The sequence below is a fragment of the Pongo abelii genome, chromosome 12 (genome assembly GCF_028885655.2).
Source record: "Pongo abelii isolate AG06213 chromosome 12, NHGRI_mPonAbe1-v2.0_pri, whole genome shotgun sequence".
Lineage (NCBI taxonomy): Eukaryota > Metazoa > Chordata > Mammalia > Primates > Hominidae > Pongo > Pongo abelii.
In genome coordinates, this window is record NC_071997.2 from 30,354,584 (window position 1) to 30,368,434 (window position 13,851).

Sequence of the window (13,851 nt, forward strand, 5' to 3'; positions counted from 1 at the left end):
AGGAGAATCATTTGAAGCTGGGAGGCGGAGGTTGTAGTGAGCAGATTGTGCCACTGCACTCCAGCCTGGGCGACAGAGTGAGACTCTGTCTCAATAAAAAAAAAACAACTTCCCCACCGATGGCCCTGCTGGGCACGTGCTGCTGCCTCCTCCATCTCTGGCTGGCCACAGAGGCGCAGCGGGGCCCACCTGCTGAGGATCATCAAGGCCTGGCCATCGTCCTTGCTGCTGCACAGGTCCTCAGCATTGGCCTCAAGCACAGCCAGTCCCAGCTGGAAGATGGCTTTGATGCCATCGTAGAAGAAGCAATCTACCACATTCACCGCACTCTCTAGAGGCATGATGCTGAGGAACAGGGTCAGGAACCACGAGAGAGAGACGGACGCCAGGGCTGAGAGGTCGTTCATGTGCTCCGCCAGCTCTGGGAGGTGACCCTTGATGAGCTCCTCAAAGACAGACTGGTCCACTTGTGCCCCTGGAAAAGAAAGGCCACAGGGCTCTGGCTGGGGTGGGACTCACTATCTAAGGTCAGTCTGAAATTAAAATCACTCTGAGGTAACCAGAACAAAGAGATGGAATTTGAGTCCAGAAAAGCGTCCATGCTTAGTTCATTGATTCTGACTTTTAGATCAAGGTAATTCAATGGGTAAAAGATAGCCTTTTAAAAAAAATACTGCTTAATCAGCTGGAAACTGGCATGGGGGAAATAAAAAAGGAACATTAGCCCCTACCTCACACCATACAGAAAAATATATCTGAAATAGACCATAGACCTACATATAAAAGTTAATACTGTAAAATTTTTAGAAGACATTTAAGAGAAATACAACATTTCTTACAACATAAAAAGTACTAACCATAGAAAAAACTGTAAACTGGACTTCATCAAAATTAAAACTGCCGTTCTCTAAAAGACGCCATTAATAAAATGAAAATGCAAGCTTCAAACTTGGAGAAAATATTTGCAATCCATATGCCTGACAGAGGTCTTATATTCAAAAGAAAGAACTCTTGCAACTTAGTAAGAAGGTAACAACCAACCTTTTTTAAAGAGGCTAAAGATTTAAACACTCAGAAGAGCCAATAAACAAATGGTCAGTAAGCAAAGAGACATCATTAATCATCAGAGAAATGCAAATTAAAACCACCATAATTATACCACTTCTTACCCACTAGATGCCTAAAATTAAAAAGATGAACAATACCAAGTGTTAGCAAGGATGTGGAGCAAGCTGAATTCTCCTACAATGCTGATATGAGACAAATGAACACGTTACATCCACTCTGGAACACTGTGAGTTTCTTATTAAGTCATACATCTAACCTATGACCCCACAATTCTCCTAGGTAAATACCCAAGAAAAATGACAGTATATATTCATAAAAAGACTTATATGACTGCTCATTGCTACTTTATCATATTCCAAGACTGGAAACAACTCAAATGCACATCAGCAGGTGACTGGGCAAGCACACCAGTGAAATCCTACTCAGCAACAAAGAGGAGCAAGCTCTACAAATGCACCAACAACATTGCTGCTTCCTACAGATGCCCTGCTGTGTGATGGAAGCCAGACACAGAAGACCCCGTCCTCCATGATTACATTTATACAAGGTTCAAGAGTAGGCCAAATTAATCCATGGTGTTAGAACTCAGTACCAGGTGTTGCCTATGGCAGGAAGGGGGCAGAAGATAACTTGCTGGGGTGATGCGTGTGTTCCAATGGTCCCCTCCTGTCTTGGGGCAGTGTCCACACAGGCACAGGCACTCTCACAGAGGGTCTAGCTGGCACTGTTGCATATGAGCTGTCACATAGCAACAATCATCAACAGTGGCTTTGACAGCATGTCTCTCAATGAAGCCGAGGTTTTAATTACTCCTTGCTACTCTGTTCCTTACACTGCTTCCCACAACACAAAGTAAAAAGGGAAGCAAGCCAGCTAGCCACTCAGGCACACAGAGGAGCCGGTGTACACGGCCGAAGGCTCAGGGAAGGGCACACTTGGGCCAGAAGGCACAGAGCCATCACTGCCTTCCCAGCTGACCACACCACCCACCTGCCCCTTCTTATTCCTAGGGGCCACCCTTCAGTCCTTAGGACACAGTCTTCAAAGGCGCCTTCTTCCCTCCTTGCTCCTACATCCACTCAGTTGCTAAATTCTGTCTGAAGTTGGTTCTGTTCCCAGGGCTGCCACCCTAATTTTGGGCCAGCTCCATCTCTCATCTGAATTACTAAGAAGAGTCCTTAAGAGTATCACCAGACCAAAACCACTTTTGTATTGTTTACTAGGAGGTTGCTGGACTACAGAGACAGCATACATTTAAATCTCAACCACATGAAAGTCAGGTACCCAGTGCAGGAGTGTTGCAAGGCCACAGGTTACCCAGAGTCCAGACAGCAGCCAACGAGCTTTCTTAAGATGTCCTTATGGAAGTGGGGGACTTTTCCAAGTCTGCCCTTTAACTGACCACATGGGCCTTGAGCGTCTCTAATTCCGTCCCACCTACCTCCTCTCTCTAGGGGAACCGAGAGCCTCCTGTCTGAACGAGCTCCCTGAGCTACCGAGAGGCATCCCCCCAGGCCCCTACTCTCCCTTTCCAGGCCATGGCATCCATATAAAACCACCCTGGTTTTCACTTTCTGACTTGTTTCTTGGGCCTTGGATCTTTCTTCCCTTCTTGTAAGTTCAGCTATCCATCTAAAGTCATGTGTTTGTTTTAATCCCAACTCTATAGGTCTTTGTAGCAGGAATGTGTTTGAGTTTCTTTATTCCACTACACTGTCAGAACTGTGCAGAGAATTTCCCGAGTTAGTTTTGCAAATTCAGGAGTCAAACTGTGTTTGCAAACAGACTAACTGAGTGGTACTGAGAGATTTTATAAACAGGACTGATGAGAAACATCCTGCCCAGACTCTGTCACTGTTCCCCAGATACACAGGAGGAGGAAGGGGGTCTGTTTACCGATCACTCGGTGGTTGAAGTAATCGGGCAGCATCCGCTCACACACAGCAACCAGCAGCCAGAAGGCTTCCTCCTCCTTGGCGTACAGCAGCAGCACGGAGGTCAGGATGTTCATGGACTGCTCGGGGGTCAAGGAGGGCAGTTACTGACCGGCCCATGTGATGCCACAGAGATGTTACAAGCATCCAAGCCCAAACAACCCACAAAGAAAAGATTTCATAGGTGACAGATCCAGCATACACCAACCACACTGACACTGTGCAGTGGAATGACCATGATAGCAACACGGTCCTCACAGGACACGCCCAGCTGAGCGATCGTCCACCACTCAGCTCCGGTCCCCATCTAGCAATGTGGAATTTAGCTGTGGTGCAAGTCTTAGGGTTGGTTTAAATCCAGCTATTCTCTGCTTGTTCAAGCAGACACACACATGCACGCACGTGCACACACACACACACACACAACTTAATTCGCTCGCTGACTTTGCTTATTCACAGGAAACAAAGTTTGAAATCTTAAATTTTTAAATGTCAGGAGCTTCACTAATCCCGGCTTGTGCTGGGTTTGGCTGCTGCTTTAATGGACTAATTTTCCTTTTGTGCCTGCTGACCACACCCTCAGCTTGGGAAAGCTCAGCAGACATGTCACCTCCACTCACATGTCCTAAAGGAAGGGGACTGGCCCTGATCATCATCTTCCTCCCCAAATGGCACTGCCATTTTAAATAATTCCTGTAATTTCTGTAGAGGTCTAGAAATTCTATTAATGCCCTCCTACGTCTGAGCTCAAGAGGGGCGCTGAAGACTGAATCTGCCCTGCCACCAACAACCACTACACATGCACGTTTCTCTTTTCAGGCACTCGGTAAATTTTTTTTTTGAGACAGAGTCTCGCTCTGTTGCCAGGCTGGAGTGCAGTGGCACGATCTCGGCTCACTGCAACCTCCGACTCCCTGGTTCAAGTGATTCTCCTGCCTCAGCCTCCTGAGTAGCTGGGATTACAGGCACGCGCCACCATGCCCAGCTAATTTTTGTATTTTTAGTAGATGGGGTTTCACCATGTTGGCCAGGATGGTCTCGATCTCCTGACCTCATGATCTGTTGATATAAGAAGATGAGTCCCTTTGGCCCTCATTTGATACTTTCTTTCCGGAAAGGGACCGAGTACAGCGCCTTCACATGACAACACTCAGGACCAGATGACTGGGAATGGAAATGAAACCCTGGGAAGGACAACGTGAGACACCAACTAAAGACTCTCTGCGCCCCAGAGCACACCCCTTTCACCTGGCAGTATCCAATCTTGGGGTTCCGATGGGCATAGGCTGTCAAGACTCTCCTCAAAGCAGCGATTCCCGTTTCGTTCTGGAAGGCGGGGTGCTCTGGCAGGGAGCGGTGCAGGTCTCGTTCTATCTCCTCGGTTACCAGGCAGCATTTCCCCAGGGACTCCTCCACCAGATTCCCGTAGTAACCAGGGTGTGAGGCGAGATCCATCACCGCATCTGAGTTTTAAAAGCAATGTTTCAAGGGGGAATGATTACTAGGATGGTGTCATGATGAAGAGGACGCTGGTCCCATCAGGGGACCCCAGTGGGGTCTTGTTACTTACTGAGGGACAAAATATTGGCCGGGTGCAGTGGCTCACGCCTGTAATCCCAGCACTTTGGGAGGCCGAGGCGGGTGGATCACTTGAGGTCAGGAGTTCGAGACCAGCCTGGCCAACATGGTGAAACCCTGTCTCTACTAAAAATACAAAAATTAGCCAGGCATGGTGGCAGGTGCCTGTAATACTAGCTACTCAGGAGGCTGAGGCACGAGAATCCCTTGAGCCCAGGAGGCAGAGGTTGCAGTGAGCTGAGATCATGCCCCTGCACTCCAGCCTGGGCGACAGAGTAAGGACTTCATTTCTGCCATGTAGCCTAGTCAAAAAAACAGAAATAAAAGAAATAGTACGGCTTTTCTAAGAATAACCTTATACGACGAAGGGGAGAAAACTCATAATACAAATAACTGTACTAATATGCTTTTAACACATTGTATTCCCTAGTAGCAGGAGTGTGCAAGCATACACATACACACACGCAAATTTCATGCATTAATTCAACAAGAAATGACACTGAGCACTGATGCATGAGGCACATGAAGGGGGCGCAGCTATGATGAAGCAAAGGGGCCAGCAGCACGGCACCCACATGCAATTCTGAAGTCAGGTCTGAGATGCACAAACTGCAGCAGAAGGGCCCAGCCCGGAAAACTCCTGCGCCAGCCACCCACAGCCAGAGCTACGGCCCAGGCCTCAGCGGGCGGGCAAGATGAAGGGATGAATGCATCCCTTATGAAAAGTGTGTGCATGTGTGTGCACATGTGTCTGTGCAGGCATGTGTGTGTGCACGTGTGTGTGTGTGCATATGCGTTAGAGAGACCTAGAGGAATGGAGACCTTGGGCAGTGACAGGCCTCACCATCAGGTGGTGGGATTCTGAGGAAGGTCACTGTCTTTGCTCGCTCCTCCATGGCTTTATTTTTCAACTATGAATGTATGTTGTTATTTTTACATACACAAATACAGAAGACATTTTTCACTTTTAAAAGGAGGTGTTTCAATGCTGCACCTCTGGAAGTTAGCTGCAGAAGCCAGGAGGCAGGAAGGAGACGAGGGGCGCAGTGGTGCAGGCAGCATCAGTGACCACTGACCACACCCAACACAGTGAGTGTGCCAGAAAGCATGAGGGCTGTGTCTGGGCATCTCGGGCAGGAGTTTGGGGGCTGGGGGGAGACAGGGAAGAGGAAAGTGAGGGACAAAGTTGGGGGGTAGATAAGGAACCAGCAAGAGGCTGATGGTGAAGTAGGACAAGAGTTGCTTCCAGTCCCAGGAAGAGTAACGGAGCAGGGCACAGGTACCCAACCCAGCCTCCAGGCGCCTCCCTGCTGACAAGAGCGCCATGGGGTCATCTGGGGAAGGGACCCTCTCACCTGGCCTCCCACAGCACCCTGAGGAGCAGCAAAGCCATACTCCAATGGCAGGGCCTTCCCTTCCTACCCTCGGGCCCAAGCTCCTTTGCCCCAAGGAGCAAGTCGCTCACAGTTGATATGGAGGGACAGACAAATGCCTACCCAGTATGTCCCTGGGGAAGTTTGGTCCCAGGCTCAGCCCATCCATCATTAAATGTCCTGATGAGGGTTTCCAGGCATTCCCCAATGGGCGCGGGGAGAGGCCCCAGGGCTCTGAGGCTAAAAGAGGCCCTCCCTGAATGGGTCCAGCACAAAAGAGGAAACGGAACAGAAGAGAAATCTGCACTTTTGCCTCTGGTGCCTGCCATGTGTCTTCACTGGAGGAGGGACCCATGGCAGCCACACTCTGAGGGATGTGTTTCAGCAGCCCAGCCAGTTGACAATGGATGAGGACTTTTTGTTTCATCTACTTCAGAGCTCACACACTATAGACACTTCACTTCCAGGGGGTTCTGAATAGAATTCTCAGCACTATGTAGAGCCTCGTGAAGGCATTTTTAAAAGAGTGGCCGTCACTGTGCCCAGACCTTGCATTTACCCAGTTGGATGCCACAGCCCAGAGGCCCAGGCAGCCTGACCCAGGTCCCACAGCTGATACAACAGGGGGTGGAAATCCTCAGCTGGGAAATCACAGGAATGACCCAAAGACAGAACCATTTCATCTGCACATAAACACACGCGCTGCTCGGTCCGGGCTGTTCCTGTGTGCATGACAAAAAGAACAATTAGCTTACAGACACCAAGAGTGCTTACCTGAGAAGAGAAGCCAGAGTCTCCCTCGCAAAGATTCAGGGATGCCCATGGCTACGAGCTTCCGAATCTTCTCTGTGCGAAACATACACACGGTTCTGCCGTATTCCACAAAGTGGTCATTCCACAGGCTTATTTTTATCTGTTCTCTGGACTGGAAATGGGAATATTCTTAATGTACAAAGAAGTCCGTCCTCACCGCCCCCCGCCCACCGATGCACCACTGGTAATGGAGGAAGTACTGCCTCTGCCCTCCGAGGGGCCAACAGCAACGGGCAAGGACACCTGTATTCAAGTCGCAAATATTTCTGAACCTCTACCGGGGGCACAGAGGACGCAAAGATGAACAACACAGAGTAAGGCCCTGCAGGAGCTCAGAGCCCAGTGGGAGCATTTATACAAATAAAATGAAATTTCCTTAGCAAGGCTGGTAACAAGGATATGTGAATCCAAGTATTAAAGTAGCCCAAATCAGATGGGAGGGAGGGGTGGGTAAGGGGGACGCTGGGGGAAGCTTTCTCTGGATGTTGCATCTACCAAAAAGACACTGGTCAGCTCAGAGGGCAAAGGGGAGTACAGGGGCATCACAATTTCCCCTAAGCTTCCTGACAGTCAGAGGGAAAATTGAAATCTGAAAAAAACTGCATTGTTCTCATTAACACAAATGAGAAAGATACCATTTCTCTAGGCAACTGAAAATACTTGAAATTACCCCTAGGTGGCAGGAATGTTTAGTGCCTTTTAAACAAGGTATTTACATTTGCTTTTAATTATCCGTATTCTCCAGTAATGGCAGAAATAAATACATATATTTAACATTCTCATACATTTTGTCAACAAAAGTTAATTAAGGATCTGGGTGTAAAGCCTATGAAGAAGGCTAAGTTTTGGATAAATAAAACCAACAATAGATTTTACAGGAGTCATTAAAGTGACCAAAAATAAGCTCAGGGTAACAGGTTCATGGCCACTGCCCAGTGCTCATAGTCCAACGCAGCACCCTGCCTGCCATGGCCCCATTTCAAAGCACAACTTCCAGTATCTTTACCAGACTATACGTGACATTTCCCTCAAGTTCTCCCTACAAAGAGGAAATCTGTAAGTAAATATAGCAAAAATATTTCCAGTTTAGTAAAACTAGAAGACTGGTGACCCCTTCTCCCAGAAGACCAAAAAAAAGGAAAAAGGAAAGCTATAATGAGGGGAACACAGACAGCACTCGCTGGAAGGAGAGGGACCCATTCTGTGCCTGGAGACCCCCAAGGGGCAGCGCGGCCAGCTCCCCAGGCCCCACAGCCGAGAGCTGCGCGAGGGTTACCAAAGGGTGGGTGGGAGAGCAGCCCCTCAGTCCTCTGACCACCTCAGTGGACCCCTCTCACTTTTCACCCATGAGAACAAGAGGGAGGAGGAGCGCTAGCTTCCCAAGGTCAGGTGCCGCGTTCCATGGTGACTCAGACAGCTGGGCAACCCCCCCAAGCCCACGGCTCAGCTTTGTGGTCCAGCTTGGGCACTAGGCGTCACCCACCATTCGGGAGTCAGGGCTCTGGCTGCCTGACTGCTGGAAGGCAGTGACCAGGGCATCGGGGTGCAGCAGCGGGCTCTTCTCTTTCTCACTCTCCTCGTTATTTTGAGAAGACACCATTTCAAGATCCCCAAACCTGTGGTCACTGCACGTGCTTGTTGAATGAAACACGAGTGAAGCCTGCACAGAGAGACAGAGAGACAGAGAGAGAGAAGAGAGGAGAAAATCATGGCTTTAGTCGAGGGGACAGTCTTTGTTTTGCATTTGGATGCATGGGCATAGCAGACTTCAATGACTCAGGGGGAAGACAGACTGACACCAGACCAGACAGGGTTCCTAGGAAGACAGAGTCCCACTGCATGCTCCAGGTGAGGCTGTCCTGGTCCCCAGAACCTGGGTCCGTATCTGGTTCCATATGCAGTTCCTCATGGGCAGCCCCAGCCTCCCCTCAGCTTATGGACAGGAGGATGGCCACCCTGAGAAAGCAGCCCTGGGGTCGAGGGAGGCTGCACCTCCTTTTTCTCCCCATCACTACTTTGGGTGAAAAGAGGTTGAGAAAGAGAAGAGACATGAAAAAAGGAGACCAGGCTCCAGCCACCCCGGGGCCACCTCTGCAGCTGCCCAACCTCAGGGCCGACAAAGCTCCTCTTTTAGCAGGTTACACGTGCCTCCAATCAGGCCATCCTTGAACCTCAGGAGCAGGGATAGCAACCCTTCTCACCTGTGAGGGGTGTCCCCGTCACGCCCTCCAAGCTTTGGGGCAATTCCCCACACCCTCTCAGGACAACTGGCACATCAGAAATGACAGCAGACCACACACAGGCCCCACATTCTTCTCGTCCCCACACGGCTCTCCTCATGTGTACTCCCCTTTGGAGACCACAGCCTGAGACATGAAGAAGGGGATCATCAGGGTCTGGAGGGACCATACCATGTCATCATCCGCAGAGGTGTCGTAGTGCACGGGGTGGTTGGCGTGGACCTGCTTTAACCTCGCAAGCAGCGCCTCCACCAGGCTGTCTCGGTCCCGGAGCTCAATGAACTGGAAGGCCACCTTGCTTCTGATGCTGACAATGATGGGATGCGGCAGCAGGCTCGTGTCCTCCATCTTCTCGATGCTCACCACCTGCGCGAGAGGCAACATGCAGGGACAGAAGGGAGGGAGGAAGGTAGGCATGTTATTATATATGCAGAAGATGTCCCGAAACAGAGGGCAAGGCACAATTACTGCAGAAAGGAGATGATGCAACGGCGAGAAAGTGGCACTGCTCACCACCACCACAAAGGGAGGCTGTGCAACGCTGCATCAAGGGGAAACTGGATAGCAAAGTGCGGTCTATCCATACATTGGAGTATGACCCAGCCTTGAAGAGGAGGGGAATTCGGACAGAGGCTTCGGCATGGATGAGCCCCGAGGGCATTATGCTAAGTGAACAAGGCCAGTCACAAATATTGTATGAATCCACTTATATGAGGTATCTGGAGGAGTGAAATTCATAGAGACAGGAAGTAGAAGGATGGTTGCTAGGGGCTGGGGGAAGGGGAAGACGGAAGTTGATTGATGGGGACAGTGTTTCCATTGTCAGTGATGAAAGAGTTCTGGAGATGGATAGTGCTGATGGTTGCACAACAATGTGAATGTACTTAATGCCACTGAGCCATACACTTAAAATGATTAAAATGTCATTTCTGGTTAGGTAAACATTACCAAAAAAAATTTTTTAAGCATGTAAGTTGGCTCCTAGATTTCTTGCTCCACTAATAAGTAAAAATATTTGTAAAATGAAGACATCTACTACAGAATAATAACATGGAGTTAGGGGACCACAAGGAGTAATCCCAGCATTGTCAGAGGCCAAGTGGGAGGATCAATTGAGCCCAGGAGTTCGAGACCAGCCTGGGCAACACAGTGAAACCCTCCTCTCTAAAAAGAAGAAAATAATAAGAGTTTTGAGTTTTTCCAAAGAAGAATGCTCAGTACGTTTGTTATCAGAAAGAAGAATCTGGAGGTCCTGACGTGTAAACAGAGTTGTGGGTACCATCTCACCAGAATTGCTGCCCTGAAGCCAAAGGACTGAGCTGCTCAGATCTGGAAGTAATCTGAGCCCCCATTTCCAAGAAGAGAATTGCAGAATTTTATAGGAAGAAGGGACCTGATCCCTGTCAAAGGAAGCATTTTAAAATTTTTAACTGAAGTTCCAGGAGCATATAAAAGCCAGGCAATTTACCATTTATTTTTAAAAGGTGATGCTTTTTGTAGGTTGCTTTTTTTTCCTTTCTTTTTTTGGTGAGTGAAAGGAGAGGATTCCTTCCTAGGAGCTGCTGGAAAAATCTTTAATTGCTAGGTATGTACTTTTTAATAACAGCTTTATCAATAACGTGGAGGTTAGAGTCCCCTGTTTTCAGCAGTCACTTGTTGGCAAATTTCAAGATGTCATAGCAACAGCAGAAAAAGTAATGGCCGAATGGGTAATGGTCCAATTCAGGCCATGCCTCCCTCAAGAAGCCCAGCCTTGTAGTCATCCATCTTTAGATGGCAAAGCCATGCCGTCTGAACTTCCCCTCCCACGGTCCATCTCACAGCCAGCAACCTTGTGTTCAAACAACAAAAGGCTGCTTCGGGAAGCAGAGAGTAGGGCCAGTCTACCTCTCTGAGTGGCAGGACGATCTTACAGCAGCCATCTTCTCTGCTGGCAAAGCAGATGTAGCTGTCAGAGGCGAACATCCGCCCCGCGGTGTGACAGCGACTGAACGGCGTCCAGAGCGAACAGTCCACAACCGCGTGCAGCTTCTCCTTCCTCGGCAACCTGAAGAAAGCCCGGAAGAACTCATTCTGTGCTCTGGCTTCCAGGTCCCTGGGGAAGGACAGGGAGAGAAGAAGAAGAGATAGGAAAGGTGAATGGATAGCCAAGATTACAAAGGAAAATACTTTTCCTTTTTTGTTTCATTTTATTTTTGAGACAGAATCTCGCTCTGTCGCCCAGGATGGAGTGCAGTGGTGTGATCTCAGCTCACTGCAACCTCCACCTCCCAGGTTCAAGTGATTGTCCTGCCTCAGCCTCCCAAGTAGCTGGGATTACAGGGACGCGCCACCGCACCCAGCTAATTTTTGTATTTATAGTAGAGATGGAGTTTTGCCATGTTGCCCAGACTGGTCTCAAACTCCTGACCTCAGGTAATCCACCCACCTCGGCCTCCCAAAATGCTGGGATTACAGGCGTGAGCCACCGCACCCAGCCAAGAAAATACTTTTAAAGCCACTGGCACAATCTGTATTTAAGTGAGTGCAGAAAGGCACCATGCTCGTCCTGTGTTGGTACACGTGGACATCCCACGTTCTAACTGCATGGCCAACCTTCAGAACAAGGACGCAGAGCAGACATGCTGCTCTGCACAGAAGTAATTTAATAAACTCACAGGCCAAATAAGCATTCCTTCCTGGTTTGAGTAACACTGAGAATTACCAGAAAAACAACTGCTTAAGAATCCAAGTTTCAAAAAGTTTGATAACAAGTGGTGAGGAGGATGTGGGGAAATTGGAACCCTACTGCACTGCTGATGGGAATTAACATGGTGTGGTCATGTTGGTAAACAGTCTGGAAGCTCCGCAAAAGGCTAAAAACAGACTTAACACTTGACCAAGAAATTTCACTCCTAGGTAGATATACCCAAGAGAATTGAAAACGTGTGTCTTGCACACGAATGTTCTTAGCAGCATTATTTATGATAACCTAAAGGCAGAAATAACCCAAGTGTCCATTAACTGATAAGTGGATAAACAAAATGTAGTGTATCCATACAATCAAATATTGTTCAGCCATAAAAAAGGAATGAAGTACTGATGAGTGCCACAACAGAGATGAACCTTGAAAATATTATACTGAGTGAAGTAAACCAGACACAAAAAGACAACATACTGCCTGATTCCATTAATATGAAATATCCAGAATAAGCAAATCTCTAGAGACAGAAAATAGATTACTGATTGCTCAGGGCTTGGGGGAAGAGAGAGAAATGGGAAGTGACTGCTCATGGGTACATGGTTTCTTTTTCTTTTTGGGGTGATGAAATGTTCTAAAATTGATTGTGGTGATGGTTGCACAACTCTGTGAATATGGTAAAAAACCACTGAATGGTACACTTTTAAATGATGTATAATAATTACATGGTATGTAAATTAAATCTCAAAAAAACAATTAAAAAATTTAATGCGGCCAGGCACGGTGGCTCATGCCTGTAATCTCAGCACTTTGGGAGGCCGTGCAGGCAGATCACTTGAGCTCAGGAGTTTGAGACCAGCCTGGACAACATGGCAAAACCCCATCTCTACAAAAAAATACAAACATTAGCTGGGTGTGTTGGTTCACACCTGTAGTCCCAGCTACTCCACCGGCTGAGATGAAAGGATCACTTGAGCCCAGGAGATAGAGGTTGCAGTGAGTCGAGATCACACCACTGCACTCTAGCCTGGGTGACAGAGTGAGACCCTGACTCAAAAAAAAAAAAAAAGTTTAGATGCGTATCTGACACACAGTAAGTAATCAATAAACATTAGTTATTATTATTTTTTTAAAAAATATATTTGAAGAATCCAGGTCGGGTGCAGTGGCTCATGCATCACATCAGTAATGACAAGAGAGAATGTTGATGAGGAGGAAAGAAGGATCCTAACCCCCAGGCAACCCCACATATCCTGATTTTTGGCTCTAAAACCAGTAAAGAAAGCAGCCAAATCACAATGTTTGAAAATACTGATCAATTTATGTCATATTCCAAAATTCTAGTAAGGGGGAAATTCCAACATACAGAGGGAAAGATTTTTCTCTTGCACTTTATAAAGTTCCTTATAAATATAAGGATGAAATTAGCACTTGCTCAAAGTCAGAATATGAATTCTTGGCTTGCTTATGTACTCTATAACCCTGAATGAGACTCTCTGTAATCTCATTTTGATTGCTACAAAACGGGAATAATGTCTGAATGCTCTGCTTCAAGGGATCCCTGTGAATCTAAAATGATCCCCACAATATGGTAAAACAGAGATTAGGCATAGTACCTACAGTATGATCCCTTTACATAAATTCCTTAAAATTTCCAGACAGGGATGTGTACAAGGACTTTATCTGAAGTGTTAACAGTGATTGTCTTTGCATAGTGGGACTTCCACTTTCCAATTTTATTTTGCTTACATTTTCTATATGACTACATATTAGCTTTAAAAAAATAAACCTTAGCTATTCTCTTTAGGGAAAAGTACAACTTTTTGAAATGTTACATAAATGCCATAAACGCAAGATAGTAAACTATCAACTCTGGAATCGGCTGCACACAGCTCAAGTGAGCTTTTCAGGCATAATCTGGTTGTGGGGCCCCGGAGATATGACCACACCTCAACCATGCCAGGCTGGGCTCCTGGACACACGCCTTTTCTGCAACCCCTTCTAGGTCTCATGTCCACCATCACACAACTGACTTACAAGCAGCAGCCATCATACAGAGATGGCACAATCCATGGAATTTACTATCAAGCCCTCAAAAAGAGAAGACGCAGAGAAAGTCCTCTGGACACATAGAGAAATTAAATTCTACAGATCACAATGGGTTC

The 13,851-nt window shown here is 47.4% G+C and overlaps 1 protein-coding gene across 4 annotated transcripts in view; it reads right to left on the bottom strand.

Moving 5' to 3' along the window:
* TBC1D8 (TBC1 domain family member 8) overlaps positions 1-13,851 on the bottom strand; it is a 142,700-nt gene that overhangs the window by 20,598 nt on the left and 108,251 nt on the right. For all 4 annotated transcript variants that reach the window (XM_024242239.3, XM_024242238.3, XM_063713527.1 and 1 more), the window contains exons 6-12: positions 10,894-11,101; positions 9,178-9,372; positions 8,250-8,426; positions 6,728-6,878; positions 4,251-4,465; positions 2,965-3,082; positions 190-475 (exon numbers count right to left, since the gene is read on the bottom strand). In XM_024242239.3, the coding sequence (XP_024098007.2) occupies positions 190-475; positions 2,965-3,082; positions 4,251-4,465; positions 6,728-6,878; positions 8,250-8,426; positions 9,178-9,372; positions 10,894-11,101 (1,350 nt within the window). The remainder of the gene's footprint in view (positions 1-189; positions 476-2,964; positions 3,083-4,250; positions 4,466-6,727; positions 6,879-8,249; positions 8,427-9,177; positions 9,373-10,893; positions 11,102-13,851) is intronic.